The 15305-nt window shown below is 56.8% G+C and overlaps 5 protein-coding genes across 5 annotated transcripts; 3 read left to right on the top strand and 2 right to left on the bottom strand.

The window, feature by feature from the left end:
* Positions 1-33: 33 nt before the first annotated feature.
* On the top strand, positions 34-2661 carry VTJ04DRAFT_7290 (uncharacterized protein; the record flags this gene model as incomplete). Its single annotated transcript, XM_069365601.1, has 1 exon — positions 34-2661. One exon carries the CDS (start codon positions 34-36, stop codon positions 2659-2661), a length of 2628 nt encoding a protein of 875 aa, XP_069216619.1.
* Positions 2662-3159: 498 nt separating this feature from the next.
* On the bottom strand, positions 3160-4212 carry VTJ04DRAFT_7289 (uncharacterized protein; the record flags this gene model as incomplete). The annotated part of the gene is made up of 2 exons (XM_069365599.1): positions 3160-3779; positions 3855-4212. The coding sequence occupies 2 exons, from the start codon at positions 4210-4212 to the stop codon at positions 3160-3162; spliced, it is 978 nt and encodes a 325-aa protein (XP_069216618.1).
* Positions 4213-5231: 1019 nt separating this feature from the next.
* Positions 5232-7940, bottom strand: VTJ04DRAFT_7288 (uncharacterized protein; the record flags this gene model as incomplete). The annotated part of the gene is made up of 2 exons (XM_069365598.1): positions 5232-5405; positions 5469-7940. 2 exons carry the CDS (start codon positions 7938-7940, stop codon positions 5232-5234), a joined length of 2646 nt encoding a protein of 881 aa, XP_069216617.1.
* Positions 7941-9221: 1281 nt separating this feature from the next.
* VTJ04DRAFT_7287 (uncharacterized protein) lies at positions 9222-12871 on the top strand (the record flags this gene model as incomplete). The annotated part of the gene is made up of 3 exons (XM_069365597.1): positions 9222-9361; positions 9451-12397; positions 12455-12871. 3 exons carry the CDS (start codon positions 9222-9224, stop codon positions 12869-12871), a joined length of 3504 nt encoding a protein of 1167 aa, XP_069216616.1.
* A 453-nt stretch (positions 12872-13324) lies between these two features.
* Positions 13325-14848, top strand: VTJ04DRAFT_7286 (uncharacterized protein; the record flags this gene model as incomplete). The annotated part of the gene is made up of 2 exons (XM_069365596.1): positions 13325-14622; positions 14719-14848. The coding sequence occupies 2 exons, from the start codon at positions 13325-13327 to the stop codon at positions 14846-14848; spliced, it is 1428 nt and encodes a 475-aa protein (XP_069216615.1).
* Positions 14849-15305: the final 457 nt, after the last annotated feature.

The raw sequence follows: 15305 nt of genomic DNA, 5'->3' as shown, positions 1-15305 counted from the left end.
CGAGTAATATTCACACGCTATTGAGGAACACAAATGTTCAACCAAGCCATGCCCTTCGACAATTCTGATGGCCCAGGGGTAGGGCCCCTGAAATCAGACCGCATTCCCCAGTCTTCCGAGAACTTGAGTGAAGAACAGCCCAATGTATCAAGCCAAATTTACACGCCGCTTAATGCCCAACGCTCTGAAATCCGTCTCCTCTGGCTCATCCCACCAACACAGCCAACACCGGCGCTAGATGAGGCAAAGGGGACGTACTCCGACTACAATCAGCCCAACGACATGTATGACCCAGTTCATGCCGAGCTTGTTACAGTGTCGATGCCCGACAAACCTTCCTACGTTGCCCTTTCATATGTGTGGGGAAACGGGGCAGAGAAGCGCCGCATCTTCCTCAACGGTCAGCTGCACTGGGTCAATCAAAACTTGTACGATTTCTTGGTACAGTTTCGGCATTGCGGATTGGGAATCAAGGAGTCCGCAGAGCGTGCTCAACCTCTCGCACACACGGTCTCTTGCCCGGGCGTGGGCTCTGGCTGTAACTCCTCTGATTCTCGTCGCTCTATTCCAAACAACTCCGAGGCGTACCTCGCACAAAAGATGCGTGGAATTCCACTGTGGATAGACGCGCTATGTATCAACCAGAGCGATGTCCATGAGCGCAACAGCCAGATCCTTCTGATGGGCGATGTGTATAGCAATGCGGCGGTCGTCTTGTCCTGGCTCGGCTCGAGCGAAGGGGGGTGGAGGTTGCGCAGACTGCGCCACCTCGCAGTCCGGCTCATGCTCGCGATGAGCAAAGAGGCCGAAATTGGCGAGGCCAACACGTCCGTTGGAGCAATAGCCGACTGTCCGTGCGTTGAGGGAACGACAGGTTTCGCAACCGAGCTGTCATCCTGGTTCATGAAGCCGTATATGGTGCGGTTACTCCAGAAGCTATGGCGAGACAGTCGTTATCATCGCGATATCACGTTCATTTTCGAGGACTCTTACTGGCGGCGGGTATGGATTGTTCAAGAGCTCGTGCTTTCCTCTCCCGCAACACATATCTTCATGCAGGCTGGTACATTCATCAGTCAGGCCGAGCTCGACCTGATCAAGGAGCTCACCTTGGCTGTATTCTGGGATGTGGAAAGACTCATCAACACAGATCTCGATCCAGACGACTGTTCAATGATCATCAAGCGTTCCAATGATCTCGTGGATGCTAGGATCATCGATAAACTGTCGATGCTCCATGACCTATGCTCAATACAAAGGGGAGAGCTCATCCCGGGATGGCTCTTTGTCCTCCAAATTGCCAGCACACACGCATCTACAGATCCACGCGATGCAGTGTATGGTTTATTAAATATCATCAACAGGGGCTTCCGGGAGGACACGTCTGGAAGAGATATAATCGTGCCGGATGTTCGTCAACCAGTCCGTGACGTATATATTGACTGGGCGGTCCATGCGATTCGCGAGCAAGGAAACCTAGACCTTCTTGCCTACGCAGGCACGGGCCTTACCGGTCAACAGTTTGTTTCCGAGGATGTGGACACCTCGGACCTTCAACTGCCCTCTTGGGTTCCAGATCTCTACCATCACAAAGGCCACCGCGGCGTCAATTGGGTTCGCCGGCAGCCGGAGTTGGAGGACGGGTTCCTCAATGTCAGCTACCCCCAAAGCAAAACGCCATATTATGCCGACCTGCCTATCAATCTCAATTCTCATGGCTTCCTCAAGGTTAAGGCTCGACGCCGCGCCATCATCACGAAAATTGTGCGACGAACCACCTCTAGACTCAGTCGCGACAAGTTCCTACATCACCGAGAGTGCGAAGATCTTGTTGTTGAAGGGCGCCGGCAAGTTGTCAACTTTGTTCTTGATTACGTGAGGGGCCGGGGAGGCTTGATGTACCCACTAGGCCAGATGCCTCCGCTGCAGGCGTTAGCACGTTTGGCTCTTCGGCCATGTTTTGCGGCTTTGAATCCAGACCAGGCTGACCCTGAGAGGAGGAAGACAGTGCATGAGCTCTGTCTTGGGTTTCTCTGGTGGATCATGAACACCAGTTTCGACGTGTTGTGCTACGAGTCAGACCCAGTGCACACGTCGTTGCTTTGGGCATGTTCCGACTTCGGTCATCCTATGTCGACGCACCCACCGGAGCTCAATCAACATCGCTGCTTCGAGGGATCCGAGCACTGTTACAGACGGAACCATTGCACGGCCATAGCGCGCATCTTGGGTGTCGACTTTGGGGACAACTTCATCTCCACATACCGCGCCGCATTCTTCCCTGATGCTGCTGTTGAGGAAGTGCCGGAAGTGGGGAGCATTGATGATCTCAATGAGCTCTGCAAAAAACGCAGTGTTGGTGAAGTTGTCAAGACGAGGATGGAGCAATGGTGCGAGGGCACACCACTGCTACTTGCTGAGGATGGATACGTCGGCTCAGGCCCAAGCAACATGAAACCTCGTGACGAGATCTATCAGGTTCAGTACTGCCAAACTCCACTTGTGTTTCGCAGAGTTCGCAGAGTTGGAGCCAGCCATGAATTTTTCGAACCTGGAGCAAAGTCAGTGACACTTCTGGGCCCCTGCGAGATCCTGGGCGTTGAGGATGAGTATGACAAACTGCGGAACGAGGAGTACAGCGAAGAGCTTCTCCTATGTTGAGTTGCTTGGCAACAAGACTCAGAAGAACAATCTACATGCCCTTGATACCGACCAACGCAGAGGAGAAAGGACTTGGGTCCTATTATCGTTCGTTCCAATCGATGCAGAAGTTATCATCATATCATCTCCTCTTTCCTTTGTTGCTTGGTTTCCGGTGTTTTTTGTCTCTTGTCATCGTTGTGATCACCTAGTAATTAAAAATATCCCTGAACTCAACAACAATTGCTGACATTGTCCTAAATACAACACAAAATATATATACCATACATACAGCCATAAGCTTGCTACTAACACTCCCTCCCCTTGTGCACGATTTGGTTCATTTGACTGCTCTGGCAAATCAACCCGACTCGCAATTGGCTCATGAACTTGGATGACCTCGGTCAGAACCTTTAGTATGAAGTCATATCCCTGAGCCAACACCCCGAGCAACATGTCCCCCTATTTCACTACCACTCCTTCACCGCTTTATAACCTCTCCATTCCCTTTCATTTCCCTCATCTCTGGAGCGTCAAGAGGCCAGGGCGGTAAGGAAGCTGTCCATAATCGCCGCCGGACCATGGTGACCTGCCCTGATACAAAAGTTGCAAATTGCACGGATCAATCGTCATGGTATGGTCCGCGTTGACCCTGATCAGCTCGCCATGGCTGATATCATTCGTCCAGGTCGCCCCGCTGTTCGCCTTGCCGGCAAACGGCCTGCTCTCGCTCGCGGCCTGGGGCGTCCAGCTGCCTGACAGGCTCGTGGCCGTGAACGACCGGAAGTAGCGCCCTTGCCCGCCGATGGCCTCGACAATCATGAGATACTTCTGCTGGCCCTGGAGCTTGTACACCTGCACCGCCTCAAACAGGTTGTTGGTGGAGTCCTGCATGATGATCTGCGCCGAGTTGCCAAAGTTGCCGGGGAACCGGTCGATGGGCATGCTCGCGCGGTAGATGCGGCCGTTGTCGCCCGCGAAGAAGAGGTACATGGTCGTGTCGTCGCCGATGACCGCCTGGTCGATGGGACCCGTGGACGAGCCGCTGATGCTGCCTGTGAAGAGCGGCTGCGCGGGACCCCAGCCGTTGGGGTTGGTCGGGTCGTTGCTGGTCTTGTAGGAGAAGGCGTGTGGGCCCCCTGAGTAGAATAAGTGTTAATAGCGAGCGGTGAGGAAATGGGCAGGAGGAGGAGAGGGGAGGAAGAACAGCGTACATTGATACGCCAACACCCAAATATTCTTCGGCGGGAAGTAGAACAAACTCGGCGCCACCGTGGCCTGGTTCATGGGCATCTGGTTCGCCGTGGACAGCTCGGTGAAGTTGTTCACCAGGCTGAAAGCCATGGAACCCCAGGTGGTGCCGCGGTCATGTGTGGTGGCATACACCAGGTGCTTGCCCTCGTAAGGGGCAGTGGTAAAGTCCTTCAGGGAGACCCAGCCGTTCCTGGGCTCAGCAAGCGGACCGGTGGATGTCCACCGGTAGGTGGAAGGCAGGTCGCACGTTGCTTGGGCCGAGGCTGTAGAGGCCAGGGCGAGGCCCAGGCTGGCGAGGTTCGAGACAGAGGGCTTCATGTTGCTGGGAACAATCACCACGTCTGGAAACCGAGGGCTCTGGAGATGAGGTGGCGGATATAGCACTACAGTCGTCCATGGCTCTCTTTATACTTGCTTCCATGGCCCTGGTAAACATACCCTCCCCTCGCCCTCTCTGGAAGTTCCTACCGTCGTCCCCAGCCTCGGGTGGATGTCAGTCATGATGCTACCCCGTAGGGATCAACAGCAATACTCCGCCTATCACGACCTCAACGCTCTCCAACCGGGGAGCAAGGATGATTTTACCACTGGCCAACAGTATGACAGTAATAAACCTGGACCACGGACGCTGTTCCTGTGGCGTCTATTTTTCCGTAGCCGATGTGGTTCTGTCGATGCTCTAACGCCGAAGGGATTCATCGACCACGATGTCAGCTCTGTGGTTGAAGCGCTTCTTCAAGCTGGTTCCTGAATCACACTCTCGATTCAATGTCCTCAACCGCATTGGAGCGCTTCCACCGGCAGTTGAGTGTGGGGATGGCTACCCCAACGTTTTGGAACATGGATCGGTACTTCATCTGGCGGACGACGGGATTTAACCGCAGCAATGGTCCGGGGGATATTATTGACGTCACATCACATTCAGCAGCTCCTATGGTCACGAGTAGCTCCTTTGCATCGGCACTATGTTTCAAATTTCCCTTCAAGACTTTAGTACTATTAGTACCGTTTCAATCACCATACCACCACCCTTTTCCCGTTAGACTCCCAGCCCCAGACCGAGAAAAGAAACAAAGATGGTATCTAGTAGTAGTTGGAGTGACTCCAGACAACAACGCGTTTGACAAAATGGAAAGAAACAACAATCAAGAGAATTAACCTGAAGGAGATGAGACCGTAGGATCAAGGTCATTTACCGCCCCAAGAGGAACAAAAAGAGGGAAAACCCCCCATGATGCCAACCCAAACACCCATTATCACGGTCTGTACTTGGGGCGCCTCTCGAAAAATTGGCGGTTTGCTCCCTCCCGCCATTGCCGGCGCGAGGGGGGCCTGTACTAGAGGGACAACTCCCTGGCCTTGCGCGCCAAAATGCGGATGTTGTTGACCAGGCCGTCGATGACCTCAACGTACTGGTGGGGCTGGTTCTCTTTGGCGCGGCGGCCCTGCGCGATGACGAGCGTCGGGTCGATTTCTATCTCGAGCTCATGTTCCTTCTCGGGGCGACCCTGCTGTTTCCCGTCTGTTAGCAACAAGTTTCGTTTTGTCAGAGACAAACCTTGAAAAAGACTTACGCCATGACCCGACGTCACCTGTGTCAAGTCGATTTGATAGCACCCGTGCGTGTAGCTGAGTCGGTCCTTGGTGCGCGCAGGCAGAGGCGGGCGGCCCGTCACGGCACTCATGCGCTCAAGCTCGTCGACGGGGCCATCCCAGTCCATCTCGAGGTTGACGCTGATGCGGCAGTCGAGAGGGAGATCCGGGAAGTGAATGCTCAAGTCGGCGATGCGGGCTTTGACGATCTTGCCCAGGAGTTTGTCCGTCTTTTGATCGTGCGTCACGCGGACCTTGACGCTGTGACCCTTGGCTGCGATCCGCTTGGCTACGCACACAGGTAAGGAACGGTCACGCACAGCCGCAGGCAGCTCAAAGAAACGGTCGATCTCGTGGCGGTGGAGGTACTGGATCGGCAGTCGTGGACGGGGGAGGTTGGACTGAGCGGCTTTGTTGGCCGGGTGGGTTTCTTGAACCAGGCGGTTGAGGAACGCGTTGAATCCCTTGTGTTGCTGCTCCGTCATGGTGGAGCGGAAACCGAGCCAGTTCCCGGCGTCGTTGAGAACGCATTCTGTCATGACAGGAAGCTCGACACGCTGGTTGGTGTTTTTGTCAATGAGAATGCCAAGCTTTGCCTCAATCTCGAATTTGACGCCACGACTCTGAATCTCTCCCATGTCCTCGTTCAAGACCACCGTCTGGAAGAGGAAGTCGGCGACAGTCTTGCTCAGCTGCTCCTGAGGGACCCAGCTCGTGATGCTAGCCTCCCAAGGACCAAGCAGACCCCATTGAGGCGCGGCATCGGGCGGCGGCGGCGCGCTCGGGGCACGGGAAGCCGCTGCCGTGTTGCGTCTCTCCTCAGGGGAGGGATGGCGGCTGTGACCGCGTTCGACGCGGGCCGGGCCATGGTGTTCGGTTTTGCCATTGATCTGAGCATAGCCGGTGTGAGGAACGGGCTGATAGAGAATGCGATTGGGGTGCGAGGGAGGACGGTCGCGAATCGACTGGGCCCAGGGGGGCGTCGTTCTGTAAACAGTTCTCTTCTTGGGGGCAGGCTTCGGTGGAGCCGCCGGGACAGGGTTAGTTTGCTGAGTCGTCATCGATGGCCGCCCGTCTTGGTTTCCAAACGGAGCCGGACGCACGTCTCTCTTCTCACGCTCCTCAGGCCGCAGCTCACGGTCGTCGAGCTTTCTCTTGTTGCCAGGAGTGGCGGCGCGATCTTTCATGGTCGGTGCCGGCGCGGCTTGTTGGTTGGGGTGCGCTTCGAACTCGGAGACCCCGGTGCCCGGGCGACCAGCGGAGCTTGGCAAACTGGAGACGCGAGTTTTCGGACTGACGCTCAGGCTTCGATCCCTGGCCTCGCCCTGAGGTTGAAGCAGTCTAGATGGATCTGGGCCACGTGTTTCACGGGCACTTGGTTCGCTCGGAGGTCGAGGCAGCTGGTGATGCTGCGGCGGCGGTGGTGACGCTTGAACTGTTGACTGACGGCTTGGTGCCTGGATTCGCTGTTGATACGGACTCGACGGTTGGCCGAGCGGGATGCTTTGCGATTGCGCCGGTCGAGCAGAAAGTGCCGGTCCTCCTCCAGGAGTAGGCGGCTGAGAAGATTGGCGAGGATAGAAATCGGTTTGTTGAAGAGTGTGTGGGGTCGAAACGGGGCTGCCCTGTGCAAAATTCGCACCTAACTGCGTGGGTTGGCTCTGCGCGGAAGTTGGGGTTGAGACGGAATGCACAGACGGGGCCCGGGGTAAGTAAAGATGACCAGGCGCAGATGGTGCTGAGGGTGACGTTTGTGCCACGTGTGGCCCGGGACCGTACGAGCTGGCAGCCGGAGCAGGAGGAGCAGGGCCGGCCGGAGGAGGTGACGCTTGTGGGACGTGTGGACCAGAACCGTACGGTCCTGTGGCTGGAGACGGAGGAACCGTGCCAGCCGAGGGAGGAGGATAACTATCTCGACGGAAATGACTGCTGGAAGGAGGGTATTGATGTCGCTGTACGGGGCTAGATGTTTGTGAGGACGGAAATGGGTAACTTCCGGTATTGGGAGCTGGACCGGTTGGTGTTTGGTACGGTGACTGAGGTGGGCCGACAGCCGGCGACCGGATATCAGCAGTCCGAAGCTGATGGAGAGACGGACCAGGCGGTCCGTGTGAGTAGGAACTTGGACCGGGGCCGGGCCCGGGGCCCGGGCTGGGGCGGTGAGCTGTGGGAGGGTATGGCGGGGGAGGGGGAGGGGGAGAGGCGAATTGGGCTGCCCCTGAGGCCATCCGAGGTGCGCCATAGTCCTGTGAAATCGAGGGCCGGCTGGGAGACGGCTGCATCTGATTGTAGTCGCGGAAGGACTGATGAGAAGCTGTCTGGACCGGAGTCGAGGGAAGGGAGGGCTGTGGTATGGGCTGCTGGGCATGGAGCTGAGGCGGCGGCGGAGGGCCGGGCTTGCTCGGCGTCGGCGTCGAGGGCCCGCTGTCGTTGAGCATACCCCTGAGATCCATGTTGACTTTGATCCCAGATCGCGATTGATCCGATGTCTGATTCTCTTCTTCTCAATGCTTGCGACCTCTGGCAAGCAAACAGTAAAGCAAAATAAGTCGAGCTTGACTTGACCTTGCAACACCCAAAATGTATCTTATCTTGGTTGACTCTGAACTCCTCCTGCTCAGTCCTTCGTTAACCAGCGCATGCGGTTGGCGGCGGCAATGGCAAACGCGAGGACTGCAGGGAGGAATCGCGGGCAAAAGGTCGTCGTGTTAGGAAGATGGGATCGGTCTATATCGAGGCATCGAGGTCGGAATTACATGGTCTGGAGGTAATGGCTGGGACGAAGACGTTGAAGTTGCGAAGAACCAATCCGCGCCGGGCCTGAGGACATATCAGACACGCGTAACACGGTCGCAGATGCGTGATATACAGGCAAAAAGATTAAAGGGACACTGGCGACAACAGCATGGTTGCAAACAAGACCACGCGATGAAGAAAAGCTGGAATGAAACGGGTTTTGTTGGGTGGTGAAGCTGAGGACTGATTGCCGTGTGCACCGCGAAAGATGCGCCGACGACTTCTGTCCTTGTCCTGGTTCCGGGGATGGAGACGCGCAGCGGCCAGGCTTGCCCGCTCAGTTCACGGCTTAACAGGGGATGCAGATTCCTTGAAGGACGACACGACCTCATGGAGTGAGGCTGGTCTACATTTTATTCTCAATAAATTTGCGGATAAATTCTACAGCTGGTTTGTGTTCTGAAAGACATCTGGAAAGATTTGGGGTGTTAATCAAGCCATCTTCTCCAAGGCCAGTGTTACAGAGTACACGAGGCTCAAGGCGCCTGCTCAGAAATGGGAGCCAGCCAACAGAGTCGGGAGAAAAAATGGAGAGGAGAGCCTGTTTGCCGCCAAGATCTGTCTAGCCTGAATTGGAAAGCCAAGCCAAGAAATTCTCCGACAGAGATGATTGGACAGACTGGCTTCAAACCGACCCCACACCTGCAAGGCAGAGCTCCCTGACGTGGACCTGAGATGCCAAGACGTGAAGTGGGACACTGATGCAAGCTGAGGTGCTGGGGCGAGGCATCAACAACCACAACCAAACCATTCCATCTCCCATCCAACATCGCCCTCCTTCTCAACCTGCAGCCCATCGTCGACCTGGGCGCTGCCACAATAATTGAAAATCAACCACATTTCATTCACGACTGGTTCGACGCCTCGTCAGCGGATCCAGCTTTCTAATACCTACCCGCCAACTCCCACCTCTCCGATCCCCTCTCAACACCGCCGCCATGCCTGGTCTTGTTTCCGCGACCGGCGTCCTCGGCTTCCTCCACGACGAAGAGCCAGAGCTCAAGGTCTTTGCCCTTCGGACCCTCAACGATGATATCGACACCGTCTGGACCGAGGTGGCGGGCGAGTTGAGTCAAATGTACGCGACCTGTCGATTGCCCTGGGTTCTGTTGCTTTTGGTGCTGGCCACTGCGGAATGGGTTGACTGACTGAAGATTTGTTTCACAGCGAGGCTCTGTACGAGGATGAGACCTTCCCCGAACGCCAGCTCGCCGCGCTGGTCCTTGCCAAGGTCTACTTTCACCTCCAGGCGTACAATGAGAGCATGACCTTCGCCCTCGCTGCCGGCCCTCTGTTCAAGCTTGATGCCCCCGGCGAGTTCGAGGAGACCATTATCTCCAAGTGTATCGACCAGTACATTGCCGTGTCTGCCGCGCGCCATACTCCGTCCAAGTCGACCAAAAATACCATCGACCTGCCTGCCATCGCCACCACCTTCGGCGGCGCTACCTCTATGGAGGGGTCGGTTCTCATGTCGCCCACTACCCCGTTTTCGCAATCCACCCTGCCCCCGAAGTCGCTTCTGTCGCGCTCGGCTGATGACAACACCATCCTTGATCCCAGCTTCCAGCCGACCAAGGAGGGCCGCTCGGCTTCCGTCGCCCAGATCACAGACCAAGCCACGTGGGCAGCCCTCGAGAGTACCATTGAGCGCCTGTTTGAGAGCAGTCTCCAGCAGGGCAAGTACCGCCAGGTGGTGGGTATTGCTGTTGAGGCCAAGAATCTCGATGTCCTCCGGCGCGTCATCAAGCGCGCTGCTGAGGACGACAAGCGCGCCAAGGGTAGTGCATCACAGGATGGCGGCCAGGGCGCTGCCGAAGACCTGATGGATTACGCCCTCAGCATCTGCATGGACATTGTCCAGGAACGCAGTCTCCGCACCGAGATGCTGCGTCTAATCCTCGACCTACTCAATGACATACCTAACCCAGACTACTTCGCCATTGCCAAGTGTGTGGTGTACTTGGACTCGGACGAGGAGGCGTCTGCCCTGTTGCTTCAGCTGGTGACCAAGGGGGATGCGACCGCCATCGCTACAGCCTACCAAATTGCCTTTGATCTCTACGACAATGGCACACAAGAGTTTTTGGCCAAGGTCATCAAGGCACTTCCCTCGGGAGAGCCATCCAAGAAGACACAGGCCGCCCCCGCCGAAGGAGCCGCCGCCGAGTCGGCACCTCTCCTCGAGAATCAGGAGGATGATTCCGAGGAGCTCCCGGAGGAGGTTGCCAAAGTGTACCGCAACATCCGCCAAATCCTGGACGGCACCACTACCATCCGCTTGAACCTCGAGTTCTTGTACCGCAACAACCACACCGACCTTAGCATCCTCAACAAAGTTCGCGACAGCTTAGAGGCTCGCAACTCCATCTTCCACACGGCCGTCACGTTCTGCAATGCCTTCATGAACGCCGGCACGACCAATGACAAGTTCTTCCGCGACAATCTCGAATGGCTGGGCAAGGCCGTGAACTGGTCCAAGTTCACCGCCACTGCTGCTCTCGGTGTTATCCACCGCGGAAATATCCACCACTCCCGCAAGCTTCTTGAGCCCTACCTCCCCAAGCAGGGCGGTGTGTCGAGCGGTTCCATCTTCAGTCAAGGTGGCGCGCTCTACGCCTACGGCTTGATCCATGCCAACCATGGCGCTGAGGCTCTTGACAGTCTCCGTGCCATGTTTAACGCCGCCGATGAGGAAGTGATCCAGCACGGTGGTGCACTTGGCCTTGGTATTGCCGGAATGGCCTGCGGGAATGAACAGATCTATGAGGACCTCACCAAGGTTCTGTTTGCCGACTCGGCGCTGAACGGTGAGGCTGTCGGTTTGGCCATTGGTCTCATCATGCTGGGTACTGGCAACGCCAAGGCCCTCGAGACCCTGTTCACCTACGCCCACGAGACGAGCCACGAAAAGATCGTCCGCGGTTGTGCCCTCGGTATGGCCCTGATCATGTATGGACGGCAGGAGGGCGCCGACAGCATGATAGCTGGCCTGTTGAATGACCCCGACCCGACTCTGCGCTACGGTGGCATCTTGACGGTGGCTCTGGCCTACTGCGGCACCGGCAGCAACAAGGCTGTTCGTAAACTGCTGCACACCGCAGTGAGCGATGTCAATGATGATGTGCGCCGCATCGCCGTCATGAGTCTGGGTTTCATCCTCTTCCGCAAGCCTGGCAGCGTCCCGCGCATGGTCGAGCTGCTTGCCGAGTCGTACAACCCGCACGTTCGCTACGGCTCTGCCATGGCCTTGGGCATTGCCTGCGCTGGTACCGGCCTGGAGGAGGCCATCGACCTGCTGGAGCCCATGATGAAGGACCCCAGCGATTTTGTCCGTCAGGGAGCTCTCATCGCTCTGGCCATGATCATGATCCAGCAAAACGAGGCCATGAACCCCAAGGTCACGTCCATCCGCAAGACGCTCAAGAAGGTGGTTGGCGACCGCCACGAGGATGCCATGACCAAGTTCGGCGCCGCCCTTGCCCTCGGCATCCTAGATGCCGGCGGCCGCAACTGCACCATCGGCCTGCAAACACAGACCGGCAACCTTAACATGCCCGGCATTGTTGGTATGGCCGTCTTCACCCAGTACTGGTACTGGTTCCCCTTCACCCACTTCCTCTCTCTCAGTTTTGCTCCCACTTCCATTATCGGACTGGATCCCGATCTCGAGATTCCAAACATCAAGTTCCACTGCGCCACGCGGCCCAGCCTCTTTGACTACCCTCCGGAACAGGAGGTCAAGGTCGAGGAGGGTCCCGCTCTCGTCACCACCGCCATCCTGTCCACGACTGCCCAAGCCCGTCGCCGTGCTCAGCGCAAGGAGCGCGCCCAGCGCCGCGAGAGCATGGATATCGACACGCCCACTGCTACCAAGACCGCCGCGCCTGCCGGTGACAAGATGGACGTGGATGAGGAGAAGAAGCCCAAGGCCGAAGGTTCCAAGGAGAAGGAGGGCGAGGCTGCGGCGGACAAGGATGCTGCCTCAAGCAGTGACAAGAAGAAGGTGGAGAAGGAGAAGGTCGGCTACGAGATTGAGAACATGTCACGCGTCCTGCCTGGCCAGCTCAAGTACATCAGCTTCCCGGCCGGTCGCTACAAGCCGGTGAAGAAGGTAAGTTTTCGCCGGCCCCTTCTCCTGAATATAGGCTATCATGCTAACGCGTCACAGCCAACTGGCGGTCCGATCCTGCTGTTCGACACTCAGCCCGGCGAGCCCAAGACTCTGATCGAGGAGAAGCTGAAGAAGGTGACGACGGAACGTGCGCCGGTGGCGGGCGGTGGGGCGGGCGGCTCGGGCACGGCGCCCAGGAACGCTGCTCAGACCTTGCTCCAGAACTGGCCATCCGGCGCGATGGGCGGAGGCAGCAACATCCAGGAGCTGACTGAGCTGCTCCAGCTTACGTCGCGGGGGCAGCGGGGAGCTCGGTCGGGTGCTGCCAACACCGGCGCCGCTGCGGGTGCGGGAAGCGGTGCTGCGGCTGCAGCGGGCGTCCTCACCGCTGTCGATGAGGATGGCGAGGGTGATGAGGAGGCTAGGCCGCCGGCGGACTTTGAGTACTTCACTGACGGGGATGATGAGGAGTAAAGGCTGGGAAGCTAGCGACATAGTTGGGGTAGCTGGTTACAGCATGTCTAGTTGTGTATAATACCGTGCTATCTCTGGCCGACCTCGAGCGGGAATAGACAGGCCTGTTGCTCTGAGCACGTTCATGATGCGTAGTTCGCTTGCAGGGCATTGTGGTCTTGGAGATCAAACTCGGAAAGTCTTGGCGGTGACCAACAAATTGGTGGCGAACGACGTCATCGCCACAGAACAGGACATCACCCAAACTTGGTCCTTCAACGCGTCGTTGATGTTTTCGTCTGGTCTGTGGAAAAAAATTATTTTTCTGCTTGACATTGACGATATTCACAAAGATACAGCACGACAACTACTTGCCCTAACAGTAGACTTTAACCAGTCAACATTAACCCTACTGTCTCAACCATTCTCACATAAATTGATCGTCCCAGTTTCTTTTCACTCATATCCTCATCCATGGCCACCGCAGTCGATACGTCTGCCACTACCGGCGACCAGCCGAAGTATCTCCTCCGCGTCACCGCTGGCCCGAGCTATGACCTCTCCACGCACGTTGAAGTGCCCGTTAACTTGCCGTTCTCCCAATCCTCCTCCGCCTCATCCTCGTCATCTGCGTCTTCTTCATGCTCCTCCTCGTCCTGCTCGTCATCATCGTCATCATCGTGTTGTAACTCGGGGGATGAGGATAATGGTACGGAGGATGAAGTGGAGGCAAACGGTGAGCGGAACGAGAAGCATGGGTTAAGCAAGGGGTTGAACGCCGCCGCCGCAGGAGTCAGCAACAACAAGACGGAAGTGAAAAAAGATGCCGGAACGGTTCGCATCCTGAGCGAGCACTGCGAGGCGCACGTGGCGGTGCGGGTGCATAATTTCCGCGGGATACCGCGCGACGCGCCGTCGACGTCGGCGTATTTTCAAAGCGAACCGCATGCTTCCAGGGGGGATACGTACTCGATTGCGGTAAGGTTTCGGTTGTTCCCCCCTGGTGGTCCGGGCGGTTCTGATGGAAGGGGGGATGAGGCGGGAGAAGGGAGGGATGGGGAAAGTGATGGCGGGGAGGGGGATGAGTTTTACGATGCTCGGGAAGGTAATGCAGAGGAGAATGGAAATGGTGATGGGGATGGAGATGGGAATCGCATCCCAACTGGCCCAGGGGATCCGGCCGACCCTGCGACGTACAGCGACGAGGAGGATGAGGCGGAAGATTTTGATAGCGAGGAAGACAAGGATGGCTCTATCTCCAGTTCAGAAAACAACAGCTCAACCCCCCAACCGCCAGCAGGAGTTCCCGCCGCAGACCTCCAATTCGGCAACACCCTCGGCCACCCCGTCCGCGACCGCCTCCCGCCGGGCATCAACACCGCCCTGAACATCATCAAGTGGTTCATTGACCCCGGTCTGGAGGGCGACGTCTACGCCGACGAGCCCTACCTCTTCGGCCCCGCGCTGAGTTCGTTCAATACCGTCCATGTCGGCAAGGCGGAGCACGATCCGCGCCGGGGCGGGTTATGGGTTGAAGAGGGCGGGGATGAGGAGGGGAAGGAATGGAGGAGGAAGGTCGGGGCGCCAGAAGATGGGAAGCAGAGGTCCAAGTGGGCGTTGAGCAAGCTGGGGAAGGAGAAGTGGGTGTGGGAGTATGGGAGGTGGTATGCGGTGGATTTCTTCAACCCGTATTTTGACTTTGGGGAGTTAGAGGTGAGGTTGCCGGGGTTTCGGCTGCCGGTGATTAAGTATTGGGATGGCCAGGGCGTGAGGTACGTGATTCTTCTCTTGTTCCGTCTTTCGTTTGCCAGCAAACGGACAAATCTTACTCTGCTCAGGGGCCACCGCAAACGCTCACACCAGCTCAGATACGTGCTTCGAAATCGGGCTACGGGACAGGTCTATCTTGTTGTGCTGTTCACGCTACACCTGGCGGAGGATGTTGAACAGGGCTTGGTCACGAGGGATGCTAAAGGGACGACTGTTGAGGTCAAGTGAGGATTGGTGAAAGGATTTTGCTTATCGCTGCGGAAAGGTAGCTATCAACTGGCATTGGAAGCCTCGTTGACATGAGAAGTCTAAGAGGTGTTCCAGGAGGCCGGCGGGCCTTCCAAGCCCAGGAATTTTGCCACTATGGTGGGTGAGCAGTCTAATAGACAGGGTAGGAATGGAGGAAGCGAATGTAAGGTATGCTTCTAGAACTGGCTAAAAACTCAAAGAGTGAGGGAGTGAGCCTACGTACCTACCTCTCTATATACACGCAGCGATCGAATGCATTACCCGGCCAGGGCCCGTGGCTGAAGTACAGCCTTCGGCCCAGTGCAAAAGAATGGCCTTTGACATGACGAGCAGGTTCCAAGATCTTGGCCAAAATGGGGCCATGAAAGCTCAATTCTTGGGTATTTAGACAGACTTGAGAGTAAGGTACCGTTGGGGAAGGCAAAGTTGACTGACC

The sequence above is a fragment of the Mycothermus thermophilus genome (genome assembly GCF_041956435.1).
Source record: "Mycothermus thermophilus strain CBS 625.91 unplaced genomic scaffold VTJ04scaffold_5, whole genome shotgun sequence".
In the NCBI taxonomy this organism is placed as follows: Eukaryota; Fungi; Ascomycota; class Sordariomycetes; order Sordariales; family Chaetomiaceae; genus Mycothermus; species Mycothermus thermophilus.
Note: the sequence above shows the minus strand (reverse complement) of the source record. Positions and strands in the feature narration are given on the sequence as shown.